At 40.5% G+C, this 27,974-nt stretch overlaps 2 protein-coding genes and 1 long non-coding RNA gene across 6 annotated transcripts in view; 2 read left to right on the top strand and 1 right to left on the bottom strand.

Moving 5' to 3' along the window:
• The first annotated feature begins 389 nt into the window (after positions 1-389).
• On the top strand, positions 390-21,157 carry CDC16 (cell division cycle 16). Of its 2 annotated transcripts, none has more exons than XM_083819392.1 (18): positions 390-602; positions 1,837-1,888; positions 2,782-2,879; positions 3,584-3,622; positions 4,446-4,586; positions 6,370-6,529; positions 7,190-7,284; positions 7,854-7,987; positions 8,737-8,816; positions 10,411-10,460; positions 11,160-11,233; positions 12,750-12,875; positions 13,584-13,736; positions 14,346-14,409; positions 15,301-15,362; positions 17,355-17,490; positions 18,404-18,494; positions 19,624-21,157. In XM_083819392.1, exons 1-18 carry the CDS (start codon positions 555-557, stop codon positions 19,887-19,889), a joined length of 1,869 nt encoding a protein of 622 aa, XP_083675518.1. In that variant the 5' UTR covers positions 390-554; the 3' UTR covers positions 19,890-21,157. The 2 variants fall into 2 exon arrangements, with proteins under 2 accessions (XP_083675518.1, XP_083675517.1); XM_083819391.1 differs by having other exon boundaries at positions 391-602; positions 1,834-1,888; positions 19,624-20,975.
• Positions 19,925-27,974, bottom strand: part of LOC310891344 — an 8,755-nt gene continuing 705 nt past the window's right edge. Inside the window, exon 2 of the long non-coding RNA XR_014577535.1 lies at positions 19,925-25,412. This is a non-coding gene — a long non-coding RNA (uncharacterized lncRNA). The remainder of the gene's footprint in view (positions 25,413-27,974) is intronic.
• UPF3A (UPF3A regulator of nonsense mediated mRNA decay) overlaps positions 25,704-27,974 on the top strand; it is a 26,872-nt gene continuing 24,601 nt past the window's right edge. The window contains exon 1 of one of the 3 annotated variants that reach the window (XM_083819395.1): positions 25,704-27,413. In XM_083819395.1, the coding sequence (XP_083675521.1) occupies positions 27,291-27,413 (123 nt within the window). In that variant the 5' untranslated portion in view covers positions 25,704-27,290. The remainder of the gene's footprint in view (positions 27,414-27,974) is intronic. The other 2 variants (XM_083819394.1, XM_083819393.1) reach the window with 2 other exon arrangements.

Here is a 27,974-nt window from a genome sequence, read left to right as displayed (position 1 = left end):
GTTTTACAGCAAAGGGGAACAAGTGTGAACGGATCAAGAGAGGGCACACAGATCGTACTTTTCACATTTTTGCCTGTGACCACCTTTGTGGCCACCTCGGAGACCTTCTGCATGCTGAACTTTGCTGAAAATGCCACACAAAATGCAACTGATTGTGTTTTAGCAACCCGTGCGCCTGCTTTTCAGTAGCCTGTGCGCCTCTGTGGCACTTGCAGCAAGCATTGAGTTTAAAAGCTAGATGAATGTATTCGTAGCAGGCAATCCCTCGATACCACCCACCCCCCCAAAAAAAAAAAAAAACAACAAAAAACCACGCGGCCCGCGGCGCTGCCGGAACGCCGCGCTCGGGGGCGCTGTTTCCAGGCGGGAGGCGGGGACTCGGCGGGCCGGAAGTGAGGGCCGGAAGGGGGGCGGCTTTGAGCGCTGCACCGCCAGGCCTGGCCGGGCAGGCGGAGGGGCGAGCGCTGTGGGCCCGGCTGCGGGCTGCCACCCCGCCGGGACCCCCCTAAATCCCCTCAAAATTCCCCCCTAAACCCCTCCGGGCCGCTGGGAGGATGAACCTGGAGCGGCTGCGGAAGCGGGTGCGGCAGTACATCGACCAGGTGGGGCGCGGGGCGGCGGCCGTTTGGGCTGCGGCCTCGGAGGGGGGGGCCGGGGGCGAGGTGTGACGGGGGCGTGAGGCGGTGGCGGGGCCCCCGGCGTGCCCTCGGGGGGCCCCTCTGGTGGGGAGTGCCTCTGGTGAAGGGCAGCCGGCTTACGGTGCTGTAGGGTGAGCCGCGGGCCTGGGTTGCGCGCCTTTTAGGGGCGCTACCCCGTAGGTAGTGCTGTGTGGTGGCTGGGAAACACGTACCGTCAGCGTCGGCTTCGCAAAAGCCTGCCAAACCTCTGCTCCAAAGGCATAAAGCAGCCCGTAAGGCGGTAAGCAAGCCCCGCAGCTGTAATCCTGCGGGGAGGTGAAGGAATGACCACGGCTTTTCAAGTGTTTCAAGTCCTGTCACTGCCCCAGGGCATCTGTTAAGTGTGCAGGAGGTCCTGGGAAGCATGTTGTCCCTCATAGCTTGGACAAGGATAAAAATAAAAAAAATTAGTAGTTCTTGCTAATATTTTCAGACAATAATTCCAACCAATTTTCTGAGTTTTTTTTTCCTAGTACCTCAAATCTGATGGTAAGCGTAGCTTAGTTACTGGGAAGTACCCGCAACCCCTGCTCCATTCTCTCCTTGCTAACATTCTTCCCTATTTCATCCCCCTTTCCTGAACTGTGGGCTTATAAGTCAAGCTATCCGTGCAAGCATGTGGGGAATTTCCTTCCTGCTTCCCACAGAGACTATGGTTTGTGTGAAATTAAGGCATCCTGAGTGGAGAAAGCATTTCTTAATCAAGCGTGCTGCTGCAAAATTTTCTTGAAGTGATGTATGTGCCGTTTCTTTTGTGTAGAACTCTTTCTTCCAAAATAAAACACTTATTTTAACTGGTAGCGTGGGTAGGTTTCATGCTACTTTTTCAGTGACAGCAAATTAACTCATCACTTTTTATTAATTAATTAATATTAACTTATTATTTAGTACGTGCCTTTTGGTCAAACATACCTGCATTTAATTGAAAATAAATGAACAAACCCATCTCAAATAACATTTGAGAGACATCAAAAAGTAGTAGGGCTGGCCCGTTCAAACTGATTTTTGAACTTAGAAAGAAGTCAAAAGCGAATCACCATTCATTAGAGAATACACACGTAATAAGACATTAAATGGAAATTATGCATAACATATTTCAAGATAAGCCCAGGACACTACTCTCCAATAAATAATTATTCCTGTTATTTTTTTACAGCAGCAATATCAAAGTGCCCTGTTTTGGGCAGACAAAGTAGCTTCACTGTCTCATGGTAAGTAAGTGCTTGTTACATTGTTCTTCAGTAACTTCTTTCTGGTACCCTTGCTCTGTCTTCTTTTGTTTGTTTTAAGCTTCTTGGCTAAACCTTGAAACTTGGTTTTAGTGCAAGTGGCTTTCTGTGATCTTTGCAGTGCCAATTTTCCAAACAGAACAGGGCAAACCTTGCTTCCCTTTTGAACTTTGTGTTAAAATTAATGTTTGGCCAAACCCACAAGGGAAGGGGTTGTGGGGGAGAAACCTACAGGAGAGAGTGGTAGTTCCCTGCAGGACATGCTGTTGCTGTGGGTGCTCAGGACAAGCAGAACCCAGGTTTGCAGAGCGTATTGATGCTCGCAGTCTCTTTCTTCGTACAACCATTGTCTGCTTGAATTTCTTAAAATTATTCTAGGGGCTGAAAAAAATAGGTTGCTGATAAGTTAAGACACTATTAAGGTGGCAGAAGGAGAGCTTAACTTCAAGGTGCAGAAGTCTAATAAGCTGTCAGTGTTAGTTAGGTTCCTATTGATCTTCGAAAGAGACGATTCTGGGTTGTTTTTCTCTGCCCTGACAGTGTCCAAGGGCAAGGTAACCTACAGCTCCTGCAGACAGCTTGTTTTAAATCTTTATCACTGTTGTCGCCTTCTCGTGATGTGCTTCTAGTACCAGGTTCATTGTGTTCACTGTCCAGAGCACTATATGATGTCTATAATCTTGAAACATATTGTTTTTCATTTTAACAGACAGATAAGTTGGTTTTTAATATATATATAACACTGGAACTTAATAGGATGCTAGAATAGTGGAACACCAATACTCTTCTAGGGAAGCAAAAGTGAATGTTCTGTATGCAAGTGTTTAAAGATATACTATAAATTAATGTCTTATAATTTCTTCTTTATTTTTAAGAGGAACCTCAAGATATCTACTGGTTGGCCCAGTGTCTTTACCTGACAGCTCAGTATCACAGGGCAGCACACGCCCTTCGATCACGTAAATTGGATAAGGTAAGTCGTTTTGGACAAAGGCGTATTACTGTCGTTCCACTTATAAACCTCCGCTAACCACAGTGGCTTCTTCACCATCAGAGTTTAAAGTCTGCAGGAAGGCTGATAATAAAACCTGAATATTGCACTTTATCTCAGCCAAATATAGCCATGTGTTTCAGACAATATCGTGGACTTTACTGTGAGGGTGGTCAAGCCCTGGAAGATGCTTCTAGAGGGGTGGTTGATGCCCCCCTGGTTGATGCCTGTCAGCGCTCATGGGGCGTTTGAGCAATGCCCTCGATAACAGGCTTTAACGTGTGGTTAGTCCTGAAGCGGTCCATCAGTTGGACTAAGTGACCTTCGTAGGTCCCTTCCAACTGAACTATTTTATGTGTTGGCCCAAGGTGGGGTGAGAGGGAAGAGGAGGAGTCCAAGGATGGAACAGCAGTAGGTATGGGAAGGTGGGGTGTCCCTTAAAGTGTAATTACTTCAATTGTCCTCCTGCTCTGCTAACAAGTGTGGCAAGAGTGAATATTGTGTCCTTTAACTATGGGAGTTTAATAGTAGAGAAAGTGTTACAGACTTAGTTAGTCATTTTGGTCAGCAAAGTTTTCCTTACGTGAACGGGTTGAAGAAACTACAACCAAAAACAGCAAAAGAGGGAGTCTAGCAGTGTAAGTAAATGTGCTCTCTTACTAACACAAATGAAATTTTTCTTCCAGTTATATGAAGCATGTCGCTACCTTGCAGCTAGATGTCATGTGAGTACACATTTTAATCAGTATTAGAAACATACCAAACTAAATAAAAGGTGCGTCTTGGAAAGATCAGGTACCTGAGACACAGCGTAGCTGCGTGAGGATTGACATTCATTGGAATAACAGGCTTAAATGTTGTGGCAGTTGATTTCTTCATCCTTTAACTTTCACTATGGTTGCTGGAGTATCCATCGTGGTGGAGTACCATTATGGTACTCTGCTCCATAGCAATCCAGCTGGCCTTTTGTCCAGGAAAGAAAATACTCCTTTAATATAAGAATGTGAGTGATTTTTCTCTTGTATCTGCGTGTTTGCTTTTAATTGGTAGTAGTCCATCCAGAGATGTTATGTTTGTGTAAATACAGTTAGCAGCTTTATCCTTCCATATAAAAAGCGATACATAAATGGTAAAATGCAGTGCTTTCACAGCAAAACAGAATCAACTCATAAATTAAAGACAAAAATTTGAAATAAAATATTGTGCTTGTTATTGAATAAGTCAACTGTATTTTATTAAATCCTGCATTCTCCATTTTTAGAGGAACATCTACTTCTATGATTGCATAATGCCAAATAATAAGATTTTCTGTAGGTGTTAATTCTATTAATATAAGTTGTATATTATAGGTGACTAGTAAAATAGTTGATTATGATTATAAAATGGCGTGTGTCCAAATAAGACTCTGCATGCCTTAAAAAAAAACCCTGCTGGTAAGTACCAGTTATAATCTGTGCCTTTGAAATGTGACGCTGTGTTTATTGGTGCTTTATGTACGGATGTTTCAAATCCCAACCTTGTTTTTTACATGCACGTGTTTGCGGCTAGTATGCTGCGAAAGAACATCAACAGGCCCTGGATATCCTTGATATGGAAGAGCCAATCAACAAAAGACTTTTTGAAAAGTACTTGAAGGATGAAAGTGGATTGAAAGACTCGACCACAGACTGGGAGATGTCGCAATCCTCAGTAAGTGACAATTTTTAAACAAGTATTCTTATAACTGAGGAAAAAAACATGTGAAGTCAAAACGTGATTTAGTAACTATATGAATTTGAAGCTCGAGGTGTTTAAGCTTTCCTTTCTGGATAACGTAACTTTCAGAAATGCTGAATCATTCTCTTTTCAGTCAGAAGTCAGGTGTCAGCTTGCTTGTATGAAAGTAACTTGGTTTGCAAAAATGAAAAGTGCTTTGCAACAACTTTCTGTAAGTTTTTGCAGGCACTTTGCAGGAAGGTCTTGATCTAGCATTGGTTTTTAGAGTTTTCTAGCTCTGTACTGCAATTTCAGTCTTTGTAATATAAACTAACGTTTATTTCAATTGGGCTTCATGTTCTGAGATAACAAAGCACATTTTCCTTTCCCTCAGGTATTTTTAATAAAAGATTTCCTTAATCATTCAGATGGTGTTCTCAGTGGGACATTGCTTGTTACACATGAGAATTGTATGGCGTTAAGGTGATGTTTTCTGAAGCTTGGGGAAAAAATTCTGTGTAGGTACCCAGAAGGGATTGTTTTTGTGTGCAGGCTGAAGAGGCTATGAAGAGTTTGCTTGCCCAGTTGCGAATTAAAGTTCATTAGCTGAAACTACAGTGAGGGTGACTGGCAAACAGGATTTTCCCTGTAAAATTGGAGTAGCAAAATGGGCAAATCATCAATGTGAACTGATTTTTCTATTGCTGCATTATGTGGATTTTATATGGAAGGATTTAAGAAAGAACAGGATTAGACTGAGTTACTGTGTTGCACCCTAATGGATACACTTAAGGTAGCTCTGCTAGCACAGGTGGTGTCCTCAGCTTTGGCTGTGTGTTCCTTCTCCTTCACCATTTTCTGTGTTTCGTGGTACTCTGACCCAGGTGTCCAGGTGGCCGATTGTTGAACAACTGTTTTGGCTGAGAAATGACCCAGTCAAAAAACTCAACTTCATCAGCCCTTACCTTTACAAATGCAGTTGATGTAGTTCAAGAATGCAAGGAGGGTAGATTTGGTCTGCCAAACGAGGGAGCTAGTGAAGTTGGTACTGCTACAAGTAACCTTAAACCAAACTCTTCTTCAGGAATGTCACTTTTTCAATCTTAATTTATTTGCTTGGTTTGCACAGACACTTGTTCTGGAGTAAGAGTCACTGGCCTGTGAACTGGCAACAGTATTTATTATCTCTTTGGCAGCCCCCTAGGGTGTATTGGCTGTTAAAACAGCTCTACTTTTTCTATTATATGGACTTCTGTCTAGTTAGTGTGACAATATAGATATATAATGTGTAAATTTTCTCCAAGTAACATGATGCCAATTCTGTGGCCTTCTGACTGAATAAAACACCCATCCTTGGGAGTTTCATCCGTGAAAGAAAGTGTTCGTTATTAGACATCCTAGCACAACTTTAATTTGGTAATAATTACCTTTCACTGCTTTTAGTTTCTGAAACAGTCTGGTTTGTGTTGAAAGGAAGAATTTATTTTTTTCTCAAAGCAGTTGAGTCCATGGATTTGGCCTTTTTCACCTCTACTGAAATTCTTGTCTTTTGTGAAATGTGTGGTTTAAAAGTAAAGAGAGATGAATTGCCTTGGAAGTGCCCGTTTGATTTTTAAGCTCATAGAAACAATATTATATTTAAAAACAGCACTAGAAAAACAGGTTCCATCATACATGAAATGCTTTTTACTTTTCAGGGAGCCCATTTGATTTGTGCTCAAAACCAAATTGCAAACATTGATTCAGTCTTTGACCTGCAGCCCTGCTTTTCCACCAGATCAAGAGCTCTATATGCCTTTTGCGAGGGAAGATCTATGATGCTTTGGATAATAGAACCCTAGCAACATACAGCTACAAAGAGGCCTTGAAGCTCGATGTTTACTGCTTCGAAGCGTTTGATCTTTTAACATCGCACCATATGCTGACAGCGCAAGAAGGTCTGGATAGCAGTATTTCTCTAATACAAGTGCCATTTAGTTGTTCTCTAATATGCTTTTTCCTGGATAATGAAGCAGTATTACAAGTAAGAGGGTATAAAATATAAAGTATATGTTGCCCCCAGGGGCTACGAAAATACTAGATGATGGTTATGTTAAAAAGTAAAAGAAAACTTTGAATTGCTGGAAAATTGAAACTGTTCAAATTTATGTTTGGACTTCACATGGTAGTCTTGCTGTGTTAAGAATTAAAAGGAACAAAGTAACCCAGGAGTCTCTTGTGTTAGCTCCAGACGCTCCCATGCTCTTTGCCTAGCCCAAAACAGTGTTTTTCCTTGTGTTACCAACTTCACAGCCTTTGGATTCACAAAACCCTGTTGGTTTCTGCTACCCTATAGTAGGCACTGTATAGTAGAGCATTCTGAGTGGTAAACTTGGATGTGTAGCATAAATAAAAATAATGGTGCTGTGTCATTAAGTTTCATTTAAAAAGTCTACAAGGAAAAACTAAGTAAGAATTCAATCATTAATTTCCATAATTAGTATTACTATGTTTTAGTGCATCTGTGCTGTCATTTTGCATATCTATGTTCTAATGTTTGACCTTGCCATTTTTCTTTAACACAACCATTTCAAATTATTTTTTTTTAATTTACTTAGAAAAAGAACTTCTTGAATCTCTACCTCTTAGTAAACAATGCACGGAAGAAGAACAAGAATTGCTGCACTTTTTATTTGAGAATAAATTAAAGAAGGTAAAACCATAAACTGAATAAAAAGCTGATGCGTTGCATGAAATTCTTTACTTCAGATGTAAATTTTCTTTGATTCTCTTTATTCTGAACTTTGGAAAAGCAAGGGCTCTGTAGTCCTGGTTATTTTTTAAATTTATGATTAAGTATCATTTTATGAATGCTAGTGAAGTTTACACAAAACTCATCTGGTTTAGCTTTATTTCTTGAGAAAATACATTAATTATGTAGGCAAAATATCAATTTCCTGAAAATACTGCATTATAACAATATTCTTTCAAAATATTTTTTTTCTGAAGAGAATATGAGAGCACTGCAAGCCAACTATATATAACTCAATATTCATTTCTACAGCCTACACTTCATGCATTGGCAAGCATCTTTAATGGTCCAAATGAGCTTTTAAGTATACTGTAAAGAACCATTTAACAAAGTACAGGTCTTACGGACCTTAAGATACTTAAAATTCTTAAACTTAATGTAGTTATATTCTTTTAGAACTAAAAATATTAATATTTATAGCATCTGATTTTTAGATTGGATTTGCACGTTGTGTTTCTTTTGTCTTTCAGTATAATAAACCCAGTGAAACGTTGATTCCTGAGTCGGTAGACGGCCTTCAGGAAAACCTGGATGTAGTAGTGTCTTTAGCTGAAAGACATTATTATAACTGTGATTTCAAAATGTGTTACAAGCTTACTTCAGTGTAAGTATACAAAGCAACTTTGAGGTTTTTTTTCTGGTACAATGTCGAATAATAATTATGACTGGACTTATTGTGACTCTTATTGTACAAATGTATTACATGCCTAAGAATTTGATACAGGTTTTCAAGTAGTTTAAATATGTGGTATGTGCCCAGGAAGATACATTGAATCCCTTGGAACACAGAAGGGACAGGACTCTGGGGAAAGTTACAGAGAATGCTGATTGTGTGAATTTGAACAGCTGAGTAAAATCATGATCCTGTTGAAGTAAATGACTCCAATGAAGATATTAAAATTTTACACTTTTTTTTCCCTGAAACTAAATGTTTCCTTTGGCATATTGCTTAATGTTGTAGAGCCTGTTTCCTTAATACAGACCTTGCCGAAAAGTTGCTGTCCAACATATGCAACTTAGAGGTTGAATGAACCCTGTTGTCTGGTAGTTAAATTTGAAGTGGCCTGCAAACAAGTAGTATACTGTATCCTGTTTTTCTTCTAATTTTATATACAGCTTACCAAAATTTTGTGTTAGCCCTGTTAAGCTAAATCAGTGGTTATTTTTCTGGTCTTAAACCTTTATTGTGCCAGTAATTACATTACAGTATTACAGTAGTTATGTTCTAGTCACAAATGTCTGTCTAATGCCAGAAGTGGTAATTAACTGGAACATTACACAGTATAAAAGCAGCCTGTTTCAAACATACATTTTTGAAATGCGTATCACAGATTTTTTTTCTAATTTTTTTAGAGTGATGGAAAAGGATCCATTCCATGCAAACTGTTTACCTGTGCATATAGGGACACTTGTGGAGCTTAATAAAGCAAATGGTAAGAAACACAACATTTAATGAGTCAAAGGAGTACTGTCATGTTTCAATTTTAAAAAGGAATTAAAGATGCCAAGAACCCCCCTTATAGACCACTTTAAAAAAAATAATTAAAATTTGATGTGAAAAACTGCATTTATTTTTCCTCCAACTTGCAGTTTCAAGAATTTCAAGAAAACAATGGTAAGTGGTAGAGAGGGAAGTTTCAGAGCTGATGGTGAGGGGAGGGAAAGTAGTTGTGCAAAAAATCTTTGCTCGTGATCATGAGCGTCACTGTCTTTTAACCACTGGCCTATGTAGCCAGAAAGTTTGTGAGATACAGTGCTCCATTTCAGTTCTTTGATTTATGTGTTGCTGTGGTCTTCCTAGAGTATCTAGATGTACTTTTACCCCTTAACAAAATAAAATGTATTAGGATCAACTTTGCAAAGGTGTGTATGCTTAGGTGGTTATGCTTTTTCCATGTTAGAAGACTTTCTATGCTCTCTCTCCTTGCCTTTGCTATTGTGAAGGTGTCTTTTTAGTTCAAATAAGTTTATAATCAGACACCACCTTTGCTGGAATTACAAGAATAGCTTACTCGCAGCTGGGATGGCTTTTTCTCATTTCAGACTGCGTATAAACATCTAAATCAAGTGAAGAGCTTGAATGTCTTTAAAACCAATTGGAAGATAGAATAAGGAGCTCATATGATTTGCAGTCTCTCAAAGGATGGTGCATTGTATGTACACATAGAGGTCATTAGGTGCACTGCTACTTCTCAATGTTCAGCTAAAGTACTTTTCGGTTACTTTACAGTTGGCCACATCTGAAAATGTGGCCAGTACTCTGATTTTCGTTTTAAGTCTGCCTGGAAGCTTTTTGTAAATAAACTGGTATTTTGCAAGCAACTTTTTTCATATTTGTTTTTTCTGAAGCAAAGAATTGATGCCAAGCACTCCAGAACTGAACTCATTAATACAAGAGCACTATGCTCTGAAAAAATGGTTGTTTTATGTATTGTAAGGCAATTTCCTTTGAAATTGTGTAGGCATTAAAATTGTTATCCTGTATCTGATTACTTCCATTTTTATTAGAGAATCTGTAGTAAGTTTTCTAACAAAAATAATTCTAGTTCCTCTAAGAAGTAATCACATAAAATTACTCCAAATAATAGAAAAAATTATTTGCTTTTGTCCTATTTTCATGATATTAATGCATGGGAATTTAATTTTGAAATTGAGCTAGCCAGTATATTTTTTAGATATAGAAAGCTGAACTGTATTCAGCTTTACATTATATGTTTAAGTGTAATATACTACGGATGTTTACTTTAATGTAATTTAGTGACCCAAGTTGTTGCAGAACTCTTAAGGAGTAGAATGTATAGCTGCTTGTTTGTGTGCTGTGAAGACTTATGTTTGTTTTTTGACTAACTGCAAAAGTATATCTATTTTGAGGCAGTCTGAAGCATCACCACTAAAACATTTTTGTTCATTGTGTATTAATACCAGTAGACATGCTGCCTATTTGTATAGGAAGCTAAAGGAGGACTTGAAACATCTAAATGTTTTAATGTATTTTAATATTCTTGTCTTTTTTCTTCCTTTGTGCAGAACTTTTCTATCTGTCTCATAAACTGGTCGACTTGTACCCAAATAATCCTGTAAGTTGTTCTGAGCCTTCATTAACAAGTAGTTTTCTTTAGGTGAAAGCAAATAAAAGCTATAACATAATAGTCAGTTTGAGCAACAGAATATTAAAAATAAATAAATTAAAAAATCTTTTTCTGACTGGAGCTGGTGAAAATTGTTCATTCTTTTTTTCTGTATGTTATAATTATATTAAGGTGGATTTTGTTCTTAAAGTACCTGTAAAACATTCAACATGAAGAATTCACTTTGCATAATCATTTAGAAAGTGCTACAATAATAAATGGATATGCCTTTCTGGGCAACCTATTGCAATGTTTGATCACCTTCATTGTGAAAATTGAATCCTTTTATTCAATCAAATTTTCTGTGTTGCAACTTGTACCCACTGCCTCCCATCCTGTCACTGTGCGCCTCATGAGAAGAGTTGCTCGGTCTCCTGTATTCCCTGTGATTAGATAAAGTTGAAGACAGCAATAAGCTTTCCATATAGCCCTCTTTTTGGGGCTGAACAAACCCAGGTAGTGACATACAGCTGCCAGCAGTTCTAGCTTGTCTGTGGTGTAAAATAAATTGAAAAGCTGACTGTGATTTCTGTGAAAACATTCATATCTTTTATAATTGTCCCCTTGTTACTTATCACCTATGATGATGCTTTACTAAAATCAGTGTGATATATCTCATAATACTCCATTTTTATTTTTAACGTGTAGGTGTCATGGTTTGCAGTAGGATGCTACTATCTCATGGTTGGCCACAAAAATGAACATGCGAGAAGATACCTCAGGTAAAGCTTGTTTTTCTAGTTTTCTTTAGTGAATATGTTGTTCATTTGCTAAGTAAATATTTAACATCCACATTTGTTGATAAGCTCATACAGTAAGCAGACGCCTTGGTACGCTGGTTACTGCTAAAATATTCCTTTTGTTTATAACCTGTTTCTGGTATGGCAACTTAGACCTCAACCTTCCAGATACTTTAAAAATAATTTAGAGGCTTACCTGGAATTTCTTGCTGCTCACTTTCCTGTTATTGTCAGGTGTCATCCCTGCACTTACTTATGATGGCAAGCTAATTACAACTAGGTAATCAAGCCTTGTATTTTTAGTGTGAGGATACTCAAGCATTCTTCCCGGTTCGGGTTGCATATCTAAAAGGGAAGAGTTAGATAGAACTAGACAGCCAAATGGCAGGATTTTCTTTCTTTGCACAAACAGCCTTGTACTTCTCAGCTGGTCAGTCAGTCTGTGTTCTGTATGTGTATTGATCGTCAGCATCGGAGAGCAGAACCTCGCTGTGAAGTAACAGCATTTGTTTTGGTACTGTAAGCTTAACTGAAAAGCCTTAAACCAATCTGTACGGCTTCCATTTTTCTTCTGGAGCCCTTTAAAGACTGGCAATACATGTAAAGATGAGTCGCTAACTTAGACTATTTGAATGCCTGCTTATTCTGAGTAGTCTGTTTAAATTCCTGGCAATTATCAATGTGCTCCGTGAAATTCTTCAAGAAGTTGTCCTGAGTGCCTTAAGTAGTTTGAGGGGTGAAATAAAGAACATCATTATTAAATATGAAAACATCCCTAGCCAGGAAGGTCCTATGTATGTGTTGGGGGAAGAAAACCCCACAAAAGTCAGGGTAATCTTGGCAAAGAGGGGGAAAAAAGGTCTAGCGAGAGTAGAATGGTAATGAGATGCCTCAGTTTCCTGGGAAAGAATGATGGCGTACAGCTACAAGGTTAATGATAACTGGACTAGGCAGTAGTTTGTTAGGAAAGTATCTGGAGATACTGTGGATAAAAAAAACAGCTCCCATATCCCCGTTTGGGAGTCAGTAGGACATCATGCTGAACACGGTAGATGGTACGTCTGGGCAGTGCCCAGTAGCGTGTAAAGAAAGTATCATTCTGGTTGCTCCAGAAAGAGGCATCTGCGTGCTGATCTCTTCCTTCAGATCTTGCAAAAGGGCTTACCTCAGCTTAGCACCAATTAGGAAAACAAGTTTATTGACAGAACGTGATCCTTCTCTTATAAAGGCCTTTACAAAGCTGTCTCGTAATGTGTAACTGTTGACAAATCAACATGTGTAGAGAACTCAAGATGGATGTGAGGCGTTTGAATTGAATTCAAGAGAAGGCAGCAAATGAGCTGTTCAGACTTTTAAAATGAACTCCATTTACCAGTGGTCATTAGAGAAGATTATCATAATAGATATCTCTGTCACACAGTATTGTAACATAAGTAGTCATCTGAAGCAGATGGAATTTAATTTCAAACATTTGCTTGTGATCTGCTCTCATTTTTAGCAAAGCTACTACACTTGAGAGAACCTATGGACCAGCATGGATAGCATATGGACATTCATTTGCAGTTGAGAGTGAGCATGACCAAGCAATGGCTGCGTATTTCACAGCTGCACAGCTCATGAAAGGGTATGTCAAAAATATCATTCAGAAAAACTAAAGTTAATCCATAAATAGTATAGAAAAATTAACTGTATCACTTTAAACAGTGGGTATTTATATGCAACGACTCTCTGGTAGAGAATAAAAAGGGGTGGGGGGAATAACTTCATCTGTATTTGACTGCATTATTTGTACTTGGTTATTGTTGTAGTTTTGGAAGTCTAAAGTCCAAGTTTTCATTAAGGTAATCTCTATTCTAACTGAGAGTTCTCTAAAATGTGTGAACCGTGTGTTTGTCTTACCAGATCATAAAGTGCTGTATAATAGTATCTTGAACAGCTGTTTCAGGTTGCGGAGAAGGTTGTAAAATGAGTAACGGACTAACCACGTCATATTGCATATAAAACTATTGTATTTGGATGCACTTATTTGTAAGTGTAATCCCATTATTATTGCTTCTTCCATATTCCGCTTGTAAATGAAATGTAGGGAGGAAACTGGGGGGAAAAACCCTCAGAACTAAAGCACTGAGAAAACACATGCATGTAATTCCAGGTTAAGTTACAATTCATGTTCGAGTTCAAATTTTTGTCAATAGCTAACAGGTAGAAAGTCTCTTTAACTGCCCCTTAGGTTAGCAGTCTTTTCGCTTAGTTGTATGTATGAGAACACAGTTGGTGTTTCTTTTTAGTTTGTGACACCGTTCCTGATGAAGTTCATGGATTTTCTTTCCAGGTGTCATTTGCCGATGCTCTACATTGGACTGGAATATGGTTTGACCAACAACTCCAAGTTAGCTGAAAGGTTTTTCAGCCAAGCTCTAAGCATTGCACCTGAAGATCCTTTTGTTATGCATGAAGTCGGAGTGGTCGCGTTTCAAAACGGAGAGTAAGCTTGCAAAAATAGTCTTAATTATGGATTATTCTGAAATGCAGTGTGCCAATGTATTAATGTACTTCTATAGAGCTGTAGAATACCAAGTTTCATTTGGTTTTAGTTTAGGTAGTGTTTAACCTAAACCCTTGCTATCTATTCTGTTCTTCCGTGTTTAATGTTGAACAAGGGGAGAATTTACTGTTAGAGGAATGAGAGATTATCTTGTGTGTGCCTGTTTTTGGGTAGTTGCATGCCCTGAAAAGGTGTCTCTCTGCACCCAGAAATGTACAAATGCTGTAAAATTTTGTACAGCAATGCATCTAATCAAGTTAGAAGATTCCAAATATATTTCAAAAAAATATAATGGATATAAAAACTGTTTAGCGAACGTTCTTGGTTTGCTTCTGTTTTTTTTAACTTTGTCTCGTCAGCTGTTAAGATGACACGACAAAGTGAGCAAAATACAGCTGAATATAAATTACTTTTTTTTTTTTTACAGATAATTTCATTCATGCAACAAGTAATGTCAAAGAAGTGTTGGTTGTAATACAATTTCTTCATACTGCTGATGAGAACTCTTTGCTAACTTACTTTTCTTTTCTCCCCACCCCCAATATTTAGCTGGAAGACTGCAGAAAAATGGTTTCTTGATGCACTGGAAAAAATCAAAGCTATTGGAAATGAGGTATGTTTCCTAACAATACACATGATCATAAATTCATAAAACTCCAGGAAGTTCTATGTTTTGTGACAGAACGTTATGCTTGTTTTAAGATAGCTGCAATAAGTTCAGTGCCAGGTCCTGCATCTGGGCTGGGGCAATCCCAAGCACAGTTACAGGCTGGGTGGAGAATGGGTTGAAAGCAGCTCTGAGGAGAAGGACCTGGGGGTGTTGGTTGATGAGAAGCTCAGCATGAGCCGGCAATGTGCACTTGCAGCCCAGAAAGCCAACTGCATCCTGGGCTGCATCCAAAGAAGCGTGGGCAGCAGGTGGAGGGAGGGGATTCTCCCCCCCGTCTCTGCTTTCATGAGACCCTACCTGGAGCCCTGCATTCAGCTCTGGGGCCCCCAGCACAAGAAGGACTTGGACCTGTTAGAACAAGTCGAGAAGAGGACCACGAGAATGATCAAGGGGCTGGAGCAGCTCTCCTATGAAGAGAGGCTGAGGGAGTTGGGCTTCTTCAGGATGGAGAAGAGAAGGCTTCGGGGAGACCTTACAGTGGCCTTCCAGTACCTAAAGGGGGCCTACGGAAAAGCTGGGGAGGGACTCTTTGTCAGGGAGTGCAGTGACAGGACAAGGGGAAATGGCTTTAAACTAAAATCTAGTTTTGGATTAGATAATGGGAAGAAATACTTCCCTCAGAGGGTGGTGAGGCGCTGGCACAGGCTGCCCAGAGAAGCTGTGGCTGCCCCATCCCTGGAGGTGCTCAAGGCCAGGCTGGATGGGGCTTTGGGCAACCTGGTCTGGTGGGAGGTGTCCCTGCCCATGGCAGGGGGGTGGAACTGGGTGGGCTCTAAGATCCCTTCCAACTCAAACATTTTGTGATTCTACTTGAATTGTTGCATTATTTTTCAGGTAACAGTTGATAAGTGGGAGCCTTTATTGAACAACTTAGGACATGTCTGCAGAAAACTCAAGTAAGTGACAGCACAGGAGCTACCTTTATCTGGAATACTACACAAATGTGTTTTTGATAGTATTCCTTCTTATTTCCATCAAGATTATGTAACATGTGAGAGCAATGTAGAAGCACCTTTTACCTGTTGATTCTTATTTGATAGAAAATCGATCATAGGCTTTCAGATTCTCAGATGGGTCTGAATTTAAACTGGCTGCTGTCCCAGTCCTGACATACTTGATTATGTCCAGTGATTTTATTGGCTTACAGGTGGTTTTGTGCTGATTGCTTGGATCAGTGCTTAGGCGTTTTTTATTTAAGTGCAGTGTTCAGTGACCTTAACACAACAATAAAATGTTACTTTGTTTTTTAAGATAAGAACTAGTGCATATTTCTATTCTAGGATGAGAAAAAAGAAGTGCAAAGAGCATATGAAAGCTTTAACAGTTTTTTAATAGGGAGAAATGTTCTCTCCTTAATTACTTTAATCTGATTTTAACTGGTGTTGTCTTTTGTATTAACCACTACGGTATGTTTTTTTTGTCATGGTTTTAATTGTCTAATTGTTATATGCTCTAACTTTTGTTTCTGAGTTACTAATGAAAGTGATTGTGGTACATATAAGTCATGCTTCTGCTTTGACTTTGGTAGGAATTGCTCTGTGCTTGAATTGCTTGAATTCTTCATTTTCATTGGGAAATACCAGCTTATAATAGTTACCTATTCTTCCAAAACCAAACAAAAGGCACTGGTTTTGTAATTTATTTATGATTATCATTGCAGGGTGTGGAGCTTTTTTTTTTCCAAATGCATACTTCAGTTATAATTTCTTAAATCTTTTAATTTCTTGCAGTAATTTAGTAACTGCTTACATCACAGTTAGGACAACTTGCATTTTGTTATTCAGGTTCAGAAAGCCAACCTGACGCATTTCTACATCCTTATAAGCTATCTTTCAGGAAAATCAAGTTGAGAATTTTAGGCAGCCGTACATATTCTTTGACAAGATAAAATGTCCGTTATAACTGATTTTAGTAGTGTTCATAATGCACATTATTGCTTTTATTAAAAACTTACTGGCCATATGTCTGCTCACTAGCACTATGTAGTTGAAATTTGAAAGCAGTGCGTTAAAGTATGCTGGTAGTTAATTGGACAGCTAAATAGTACGAGTGAAAATAAAATTCAGACCGAAAGTTTTGTGCAGCAGGCAAACAGCCGCAAATTTTTATGCCTTGTTACCTAATGCCCTTTGCAAGCATCAACAAATGAAGTTGTTATAATGTCATTACAGTTAGAGACATTAACATTTCTTCTGAATAGACAATCGCTATCCTTATTTTTAATAGCTTGCACTAGGGTGTTAAATGTGGCAATTTAAGTTCCCAGAATAGCATCATATGGTACATTTAATCCTTGGTTTTTAAAATAACAGGTGCAATAAGCAGTCTAGCTAAGAGAATTTTCAAAAGAAAGTGTGGCTGGTATTTGAAAGAAATTCTGGATATGTGTAAATCTTTTTTCTGATAGGAGGCAGCAGCAAAATGGAAGTGTTGGAAGTACCAGTGTATGCAGCACTTAAGGGTTGTGTAGTTTCTGCCTGGGGAGCTTTCCTCATTTTGAACAATGAGTGATTTAGTCTTATATTGCTCCTTTGCTCCCCTGGGGAGAAAAATGAGAGCTACAGAAAGAAACCTAATATTTCAAGGAGCAACATTCAACATCTAAAGCAATTTACCGTATCAAATTGCTAAGATCCTCTCCAAATGGGGCCTAGCTGCAGACAGCTGTTGTGCTACATAAGGGGAACAATGATTTCTCAATTATGTTGAGGAAGAAAATTATCAATATCCGTGACTCCTGTGCATTCTTTTATGTTAAGAGTATGAAGCAATAATTTTAAGGTTCTTGACAGGATTGCCTGCCACTGAGTTAAGGAAATGATCAACATAGTGCAATAAAAACCTCTTTCACCCTGAAATAATAGATATTCTGATTTTAACCGTAACAGGAAATACGAAGAAGCACTGGAATACCATCGCCAGGCACTAGTATTAATTCCTCAAAACGCTTCTACTTATTCTGCCATTGGCTACATACATAGTCTGATGGGAAATTTTGAAAGTGCAATCGACTATTTTCATACGGTATGTAACAGGCTTAAGGCGCTGGTAACAGATTCTGTATTTACTGTTTCATTCTGTTCCTGTTTTGAAACAGAACCAACATTTATTCAACCCATTAATTTTTATTTATTCATTTATTCAACCAATTAATTTTTATTTTCTAATCTTAGTTTAAAAAAAAAGTAAAGTCTTCCTAAGTTTTCTACTGATTAGGTTTAAAAAGAAAGCTACTTTTTGGAACACTGTAGTTGGTTCCTTCTTTCTTGTAAACAATTAATTGAGTTGTATGTACATAAACTTTTCATTCTCACAAAGTGATTTGAAATACTTCCAACCTAAGCCTCAAAGTAAAAATTCTACAGTAAGTGCAGCTTTTAAAAATGTGCCGCTTTCTGTTGCCTTGGATTTGTCTTTATTATGTAGTAATTGTGTTTTACTATTTCCAGCACAGTTTTGGTGATTTCATGTTTTCATGGAGTAACAGTGAATTTTTCTGAGTCTAAATTTTCAACATTCGGGTCGATTGGCTTGAGGATTTAGCTGTAGTTCTATTTACCTAGAAGCTTGTATTACGTAAATTTAGTTGTAATTACTTAAGCATGTCTCAGTCTTTCATTATCGATTGTAGTTTAGCTATATGTATATAATTAATTTCCTCACAGGTTTTAGAATTGTTATTCTAGTATATTTTATTTCATGATTTGTGAATTATTCTGTCTGGACACACATCCATTTCTGGTTTTATTCTTGTGTTTTGCTTTCTTCAGCCATTTCATATGGCAATATTTTGTTTGCACAATGTTTTGCATTTACAGTAAAGACTACATTGATTGCATTGTCGAACATCAAAGCAACAAACAGAGTAGTGGACTTAAGATGTAAATGGTTTTATTTAAAACTGAATAATTTTTACTTGTGTGGTTTTTTTTAATAGGCCCTTGGTCTTAGGAGGGATGACACATTTTCAGTCACGATGCTTGGCCATTGCATAGAAATGTATATTGGTGATTCTGAAGCTTACATTGGTAAGTCTGTCACTTACACTGACTGCTAAAGTCATTGAATCCTTTGAGAGAAGTCTTACATCGAGAAAAGTCTGTCTGCCATTAAGGCTGTGGTGTAGTCTGTTTACATAAGTTAACTGAAAGTAGAATATGTATATTAAAAAAACAACGGAAAGCCTAAATGAGAACTGATCAGTGTTTGCAGATGACCATTGTTTTTTGTAAGCATCCTGGAAGTACGTAATTCTTACTGGAGTAGAGAAAGCAAGTACTTTGCCATTGGAGGCACCAATGATGATTTCTTTTATAGAAAGTATTGATTGCTTAGAAGGCTTAGAAACCAGTGAGAGTGGAGGGGGTGGGAATAAAATAGAAATACGGATTAAAAAATCAGATCTTGATCTCAGCTAATACTACTGTGGAGTGATATGGGCAAGGTATTTTCACAATATAGAAACTGTGGTCTGTGAAGACAGGAGGAATCCTTCTGCCTTCAAAAATAGGTCTTTACACATGGTTTAAAAAAAAAAGTTCTTCATAACAGTAATACATTATATTGCTGTAGCCTGAGATATTCTGTGGAAGTTTTCTGCCCCCCACCCCCCCCAAAAAAAAAACTTTATAGCAACATAATTCTGCTTCTTTAAACTTAATTTATCAATAATGAAGAAAGTTGATGTCCAATCTGCATGATAATAAGCTGAAGCCATTTATTCATGTGTTCTTTGTTTCTCCAGCATATTTTTCACGCAGTTGAAGCAGATGTTTCTTCTCAATACTGTCTTGCTCCATATATAGTCAGTTAACGCATACAGAACCACCGTGCAGCTGTGTGCTATACATTGGTGCAAACCATGATGCATGTAACTTTAAACAACAAGAAAACCCTCACAGGGAAGGGAATTGGCAATTACTTTTAATGAGACTTCAAATCTGAATCTTACTTAGTATGTTGTGCTTCTTTTTTAAATGAGGAGTCTAGATTTTGTCAGACCAACTCTATTACAGACTTCAGTCATTAAGCAGCAGCAACAGTTTGCTGTTCTGAATACGAAGAACTGTAACAGTTTTAGTAGTTGATGATAGCTTTTTAAGATGCATGTTGGGAGTGTTCACATGGAATAAACTAACGGTTTGACTCTTTTCCTAGGAACAGAAATCAAAGACAAATTAAGATGTTATGACTTTGATGTACACACAATGAAGACATTAAAGAATATAATTTCACCTCCCTGGGATTTCAGAGAATTCGACATAGAGAGACAGACTCTGGATGAGAGTGGTATAGTAACATTAGAAACATCACATCAGAGGAAAAGTACGGATACCAGTCGTCCATTGGAAGAAACATTTGAAATTGAAATGAACGAAAGCGATATGATGCTAGAAACATCCATGTCAGACCATAGTACATGACTGTAAATTCTGGTAGAGGGCTCATTTTGTCAGTGTTTGTTTTAGCATTTTTGTTATGGTGTTATACTTTCAGGAATTTGCTATTTTTATATGAATTCAAACTGCTACACTGTACCTAACACCGGAGAAATAATGCTTGCCTTAAGGATGATTAAAATATACATGATGGACTATTTCCGATTATATTATTTCTACAAAATTAATCATACGTGATGAAGTAAAAAAAAATAAATTCACATTGTGTTTTTAAAACTGTTTACTCATCCTTGTGTCTGCCATCAGTAGGACTGAAGGTTTAAAAATAATACTTAAAAATGGAACTGTTTACAATGTGCTGAATGGAATAGCCAGAGTCTAATATAGTAATTGTGGCTTCTGAGTTTTCATCCTGTCTGTGAAGAATGCTTTCGTAGTAAGTGACCAAAAAATTTGTGAGGTTTTATACTTAATAATTCATAAATGTGTATCCCTTTACAGAGCGATTTCAGTGGTTTTCCATCACTTGACTCTAATTGGGCATAGGTTAAATTGGTGACAAAGCATGTTACTTTGTTATACTTTCTCCTAACTATTGTTGACTTCAGTTCTTTGTCATTCTTCTGTATTGTGCTACTGAGAGATCATTTAAGAACTGTTTCTGGTAAGGTGACTAGACAACAACCATGAATGGCAAAAATGCTAAGATGAATCAGTGTTCCCTGCAGTTACTGACATCTGTGACACTTTTCAGTAGTGTAACAATGAAGTTGTAAGCCACGGTGTACTACTTGAAGGGACTGTAGTCATTCTTTTTACACACAGTTGTTCTGTCAAGGCAAAGGATTAATGGAATAATACACGTATACAGCTTTTACAAGTCTCTAAAGTGGTATTTTTAAATGTCATCAGTTCACTGAAAAATGATGAAGTAAAGCATATGTCTCTGAAGCAGAAGCAGTGACTTGTCCAGCCACGAAACAGAATAGGATGTTTGCCTTCTTAGCATGAACGTTGAACATATTTTGTGTAAATTTTTCCCTTCCCTTCTTGCCTGTTCCACATATGTCACTGTGAGGGGCTTAAAATTAAAAACTTAATGCTACAAGCTGTCATAATGTTTTCTTCTGTGACTTACAGCTAAGTTTTGACATTTAATGAATGAAGAGGTTTTCTGAGGTTTAGCGGTCCAGACTTCAGTTGGAAGTACTTCAGAGCTCAAGAACTAGCAATTTTCCTGTAGATATTTTTTTGACGAAATAAAAAAATGGCTAACCTGTGTTTTAGCAAACTACAATGGTCAGTCTAAAATGTTATTTCTGCACTGTATTTCAGTACACTTGTGTTAATATTTACACATTTATTTTCAATTATACTTTTAGCACAAAATGTGTATGTTTGGTTATCTTGATACAACTTTCATCTACTTTAGTGGGGGCAGGATGTTAAAAAAAAAAAACTGATATACTTGTGTAATTCAGGGAATATTTCCTATACTTTTTTGATGCTTTACATAAATATGAGGAGACAAGGGAGATAAGTTACAAAAGTAACTATATTGAAATCTTCCCATTATTTTTTGCTCTTTAGCAGTCTGTCTGTCTTCATTAATGATCCTATTAACTGAGACAGATAATAAGTTTAGTTCTAACTTTGCTGAAGAATGGATATCAAAGAATGGGCTGTTCCTGTAATAATAGCAGGCAGTTTGGGTTGTTTTATTGTGGGTGTGTGTATGAAGAATTTGCATAAACTGAGATAGAAACTAGTACTCATCCCATTACAGCTGCCTCAGAGCTCACTGAGTTTTCAGCGGCCAGGTTCTGAATCCAAAGGACTAGAGCTGTTGGAGACCATCACTTGGAGAAATTACCAGGGGGGAAGGCTGTCACTCCTTCATCTGAGATACCTGGCTAGTGAATTGGAATGACAATTTTCCTTTTTTTCCCCTATTCTTTGCTCACCTGCTTGCTGTGCTGCTCAGAAGGATGTGACTGAGTATCTCCGTTCTTCAGCTCTCTTCCTGGCAGCTCTCACAAATCTCCAGCTGGAACAGGGAGGCTTCATTATACAGGCTGCATACGTAGATTAAACCCAGGGCATTGGCTTTTTTTCCTCAATATCTAGGCCTTACTGAACCTGAATGCAAATTCTATACAGACCTGCACTTTAAAGTTCAAGGGTACTGAGTGAAGAACAGATAGGGGAAGAGCAATCTGTTAAAAGATGATGGGTCCAGGATCTTCCCTTGCTTTCCTGCTGTGCTGATCCAAAAGGGGTAGGCCTGTGGGTATACAGAGATTGAAACAAAAAATTCGTAGGATTCTGTGATACGCAAAGACGTGGAGTTTTTTTTAACTAAGATTTCTATCCATTACAAATCACCGCTAGCAACAGTGCTTGTGATTAATAAGGCAGATGTATGTGTGGATAAAAGCTATTAGATGTTCCTAGGAAATGAGTGTGCGTGTATATATGGAACAGATATTAAGGATATAGTGCCAATTAATAACAGAAGTTGATGGTAGTAGAAAGGTGATTTGAGTTGGGAGAAGTCAGTAATCTTGCAGTAGAAATGTTTTGAGGTTAATTATAGGTTCAGCAAACTTACTAATAAGTTCGCTGAGAATGCAGTGAGAATACAGATAACAAACTTACCAATATTATAAAAGCAAATAGATCTGATAGATTATACTTTTATACATAGTCTGTCATAAGTATAGTGCCGATATATACATATTCATAAAATTAAATGCCATCAAATGCATCAAACAGATCCCAGAAAGGGGAGGGCGGTGCTGCCTAAAAGCAATCTGTGCAGAGACCGGCCACCAAGGGTCAAAACACAGTCTCCAAAGAGACTGACCACAAAGGGTCAAAAATGATCTCAGACGAGACCAAACACGCCAAGGAACAGTCCAACAGGGGGAACGCAGCACAGGGCAGTGTCTCAATTCAGAGCAAAATGCCATGGTGTCATGGGGTGTGGCGCATCATAGGGCTGAGGAGTCGATGTTTCTGCTGAGGTAACCGATAGGTCTTTGCAATTTTGGTCTTTGCCAGACAGACAGAAATGTTTGTCTTCCTTCATTTTCTTTAAGTAATAATTTCATTTCCCGTGTCAATTCCCGCTTTCTCAGGTGTTCATCAGCCTCTTGTTTCATTTTTATTAATATTATCAGGATTTTATTAATATTATTCAGGATGCCTCCCGTGCTGGGTGCTCTGCCACTCCTCAAGGATTTCCTTGGTCCCCAGGCTACGCTCCCTGGCTGAAGGCCTGATTCTCAGGCCTGGTTCCCTGGCTGTTTTCAGTCCGGCAGGCATTTCTCCCATTCGTAATTAGTGTTTTATATCCCAGCTTTCCTAATTATCGCCAGGCTGCCTCTGTAACCACTCCCAGCACCTGTGGCTGCCAACACGGGATTGTAGAGAGGTCTGGCTGTGGCCCAGAGACAGCGTGAATTGTCCTAGGGCTCCACAGGGGGAACTGCTAGGGCCAAAGTTACTATCCCACGTGTTAAAACATGTGGACTGAAGTATGTGTCAACACCAATCCCATATTTTCTTGGACATTAGAAAGAAAAGTGTATTAAAAAGTTCATTTCCTAGCTCTGAAGCACCTCACCCAAAGTTTCAAGTTCTGGAAAGAAGAAAAAAAAAAAAAAAAGGACAGGCCATGAGTCTGGCTGAAAAAGGTCTTTATCCAAGTGGGATATAGGGAAAACAAATAACTCAGGAAGCATACACGTCTTGTGGCCATCATCTGATCTCCTTCCTTTAGTCTGTCTGGCTAAAAACTTCATAAAGAGAGTTTTCTTTTGTTTTGGTATCTGGCAGTTTGTGCATGTTCAGATGACTTCTAGTGTTCGAGGTACACTGGAGATCTTTCCTGGGCACACGAGAAGATTTCCTGGGCACACTACTGTTAAGATTCTCTGAGGAGCATGTCTCAACAGTTATTGCATTAAGTAAGTTTCATCCTTTAAAGGATTTTTCTTTCTTTTTTTTTTTTTTTACATCTGTTTTATGCATCCAGAATGATTGTAACCAAGGAGACCATCTCATTAACAAAAAGAAAGGCTCGTTGCAGTACCCAGAGCAGCCTGAAGGCTATTACAAATAAACAGACTCTCAGAGAGCTGTAACCCTTTCTCATCTATAACATATATACATATATACATAAACTAGAGCAGGTTAATCTAATTTTCTAGTAAGACATCATGGCAAACAAATTCTACATACACATTGGCCAAATATTATTCTAGCAGGTCAGGCCTTTTGTCTAATGTAAGCCATGGACATATGCCTCGGGTTGTTTCCATTTTCCTATGTTTTCACTGACAAAATAGTTTAAGATTGATAAAATTTGGTATGCTTTCCTGTCCTCTCCAGTTATGATCTGACGGCATGTTGGCTCTGATGGCCATGCTGCTTTGTAGTATTCCTGCCCTGCCCATGGGAATCTACTCGCCCCTGTGCCACTTCCGCAGCTGTGGTAATACCAATTTTTGTGTGCTCGCGTTGTGAATGAGATCAGGGAGCTGGGCTAGCATTTTAAAATCTTTTCTCTATCTGGTCATTTCTCAGGTTCAAAGACAGCAAACCACCGTGTTGGTGTCATCAGTGGGGCAGAGAGGTAGGAGCGGGAAGAAAAGGATGGGATGCAGAAAACTGGTGTTGCTATAAAGGCAACATACCATGACATTGTGCCTCTACAGATATCTGCTGAAGTTTTGTTTTGTTTTGTTTTGTTTTGGTTTGGTTTGGTTTTTTTGGCTGGCTGTGCTAGCCGTCATTTATTGGCATCAAATGTTACCTAGAAGGAAACATATGCAAAGTGTCCTAGACTGTGAATGATTTTTCCTGGACAATAACAGAGGAATTCTTGATACGGCTTGGCTGGGCTCCCAAGCCCTTTAGGCAGATACAATTAGGTTAGAGTTTGTAATCTGATGACGTGTGTCTCTCAGACAGGACTTCAGGAAAAGTTTCTTCATCTGTCTACTGTTGTTCAGTGTTTTGATCTGCTATTGTTCTGTCCAAATCCACATCTTTGTACCTGCAGCCCCTGCTGTGCCATCGTCTTCTGCACCTCCCAGCACCTGTCCTGCTCCAGTCCTGCTCTTGCCTGGGCTCTGCTTCCTCGACAGTGCTTGGTGCCTTTCTGGGCTATTCTGACATTCTGATTTTCAGTTTGGCTCCGGTTAAACTGAGCATTGTTCTTGTCCTCATGAGGTCTTTGGTTATTAACTTTGGCCTGACTTGACATCAGATTCTTGACCCTTGCTTCTGGTCATTGCCTCAGCTGGCTTTGGCCACAGGTACAAGGGACCAGGTCTTGATCAGGCTGAGTATCTTATTCACATGTCTGCAAAAGTGATATCTTACACACAGCCTGCTCTCTCGCTTACAAGGATCAACCTCGTCCCATTGTGGGGGGACCTGACTGTTGCCTCAAAGGTTTTCAGAATAGGTTTAAAAAGCCACAAGGTGTTTCTGCAGATAGTTCCAACTGCTTCCCATGCTCTTCTCAAGTACTGTTGCCTGAAAGATTTGGAGAGGAATAACACATTTTAGAGTTTCCTTGGTCAATGCCACCTTCTTTTACTATTCCACATCAAAACACCTATATCCTTTGTGCTGTGGATGGCTGTTTGAGGACTGGCAATGCAGCGGCATCTGAAGGTTGGCAATGACCCTGTGTATTCTGCTTGAATTGCAGGCATTTTTGCCCACTCTGCATCATTTCAGTAGCTCCAGAGGAGTCCATCAGCATGCCTGTGGCCTGGACACTTACTTCAGAGTTTGCTGTGCATCTGTCACTGTTCCTAAAAGCAGTCCCAGACACCCCAACAAACCTAGGAACTCCAACTGAGTTCTCTAAGACTCAGGCTGGAGTTTTAGAAAGCACAGGCATTCTTTAATTGCGGCACCTGACGCATCGCTCCACCTGGTGTATGTGCCAAATTGTTCAAGCTACAGGGGCTATATACAATCAAAACATACATGTTCATCAGATTTCCAAGAAACAGTTAACATATTCATACTACTGCCCATAGCTCATTAAAATATATAAATGTCCTTGACGCATGCACATTTGTTTCCACTGGTGGTCTTTTGGGGGTCTCTGGTAGTCGTCAGCATACTAACCTAAGTCATTTACGTATCCAAGGCCCTATGTATACCATGAGTTCTTCACCTATTCTTTTCAGGCACATCCTCCAGGCCTGGGTTATTCTGCCCCCTTCCCCTGTCCTGGGATACAATTCTGTATGGCCTTACAGATAAGGCTGACTAATTAGTGAGTAAGGTGACAGCAGAGATACAGAGTTTCTAGACTTCCTTCTAACTAAACATGGTTTGGCCTGCCTGCTCATAAAACATTTCAGATTTGGTTCTCATATTCTACCAGGGAGAGAACTGTGTGTGCTTCTGACCAGTTATCAGGGGCTGCGGAAACAGCAAGGACAAAGCTCTCCATCCTACAGGCTTGGGGCAGAGTGGCTGGAAACCTGTGCAGAGGAAAAGGATCTGGGGGTGCCGACTGATGCTCGCCTGAACGTGAGCCAGCAGTGTGCCCAGGTGGCCAAGAAGGCCAACAGCATCCTGGCTTGTGTCAGGAATAGTGCACCCAGCAGGAGCAGGGAGGTGATCGTCCCCCTGTACTCGGCTCTGGTGAGGCTGCACCTCGAGTACTGTGTTCAGCTTTGGGCCCCTCGCTACAAGAAGGGCATCAAGGCCCTGGAGTGTGTCCAGAGAAGGGCTACGAAGAAGGTGAAGGGCCTGGAGCACAAGTCCTGTGAGGAGCAGCTGAGGGAGCTGGGGTTGTTTGGTCTGTGGAAGAGGAGGCTCAGGGGAGACCTCATTGCTCTCTACAGGTACCTGAAAGGAAGTTGTGGGGAGCTGGGGGTCGGCCTCTTCTCAACAGGTAACCAGTAATAGGACTAGAGGGAACGGCCTCAAGTTGCACTGGGGAGGTTCAGGTAGGAAATGAGGAGACATTTCTTCTCAGAAAGAGCAGTCAGGCACTGGGACGGGTTGCCCAGGGAGGTGGTGGAGTCACCGTCCCTGGGGGTGTTCAAGGAGAGGTTGGGCCTGGTGCTCAGGGACATGGTTTAGTGGGTGACAGTGGTGGTAGGGGGGTGGTTGGACCAGGTGATCTTGGAGGGCTCTTCCAACCCTAATGGTTCTGTGATCCTCCCCATGGACACAGGGGATCCTAAAGCCGGCGGGGAGGATGGTGATGGCGATGGCTGAGGACTCGCACCCCCCTCCCGCCCACCTCAGCCACCGTGGGCGGCAGAGCCCCGCTCTCCCCTCAGCGACCTCTCGCGAGATCCCGCCTGTCCGGCGGCCAGCTCTCGCGAGGCTTGCTGCCCGCGGCGGCCCCGCGCGGTGCGAGGGGTGGCGGAGCGCTGCGCCATGGCGGCGCCGCCGCGCCGGGAGCCGGACGCGTCCCCGCAGCCGCCCTCCCCGCTGCCGCCGCCGCCGCTTCCCCCGGCGCCCGGTAAACAGCGAGAGGAGAAAAAAACGGCGCTGAGCAAAGTGAGGGGCGCGGCGGCGGCGGCGCGGCGGGGGGCGGCTCGGCTCCAAGCGGGCCCGGGCGGTGACGGGGCGCCCCGCGGGGACGGCGTGAGGTGGCCTCGGGGCCGCCCTGAGGCGGGGAGGGGATTGGGGGGGGGGGGTAAATAAATCTGTGGGTAACGGCCGGGAGGTCGCCCAGCCCCTGCTCCCCGCGGGGTCCCTCCCACGGGATGCCGTCCTTCTGAACTGAGCCTGCGGGGGCTGCCCACAGGCAGCAGCTCTTCAAGAACTGCTCCCACACGGCTCCGTACCACGGGGTCCATCCCCCAGCAGCAAACTGCTCCAGCACGGGTCCCCCACGGGCGGCAGCTCCCCCCAGACCCCCTGCTCCTGCGTGGGCTCCTCTCCACGGGCTGCAGCTCCGGCCCGGGGCCTGCTCCTGCGGGGGCTCTCCATGGGCCGCAGCCTCCTCCAGGCCACATCCACCTGCTCCACCGGGGGCTCCTCCACGGGCTGCAGCGTGGAGATCTGCTCCGTGTGGGACCCATGGGCTGCAGGGGGACAGCCTGCTCCACCAGGGGC

The sequence above is a fragment of the Anser anser genome (genome assembly GCF_964211835.1).
Source record: "Anser anser genome assembly, chromosome: 1".
Lineage (NCBI taxonomy): Eukaryota > Metazoa > Chordata > Aves > Anseriformes > Anatidae > Anser > Anser anser.
This window is presented reverse-complemented; position numbering and strand designations above follow the sequence as displayed.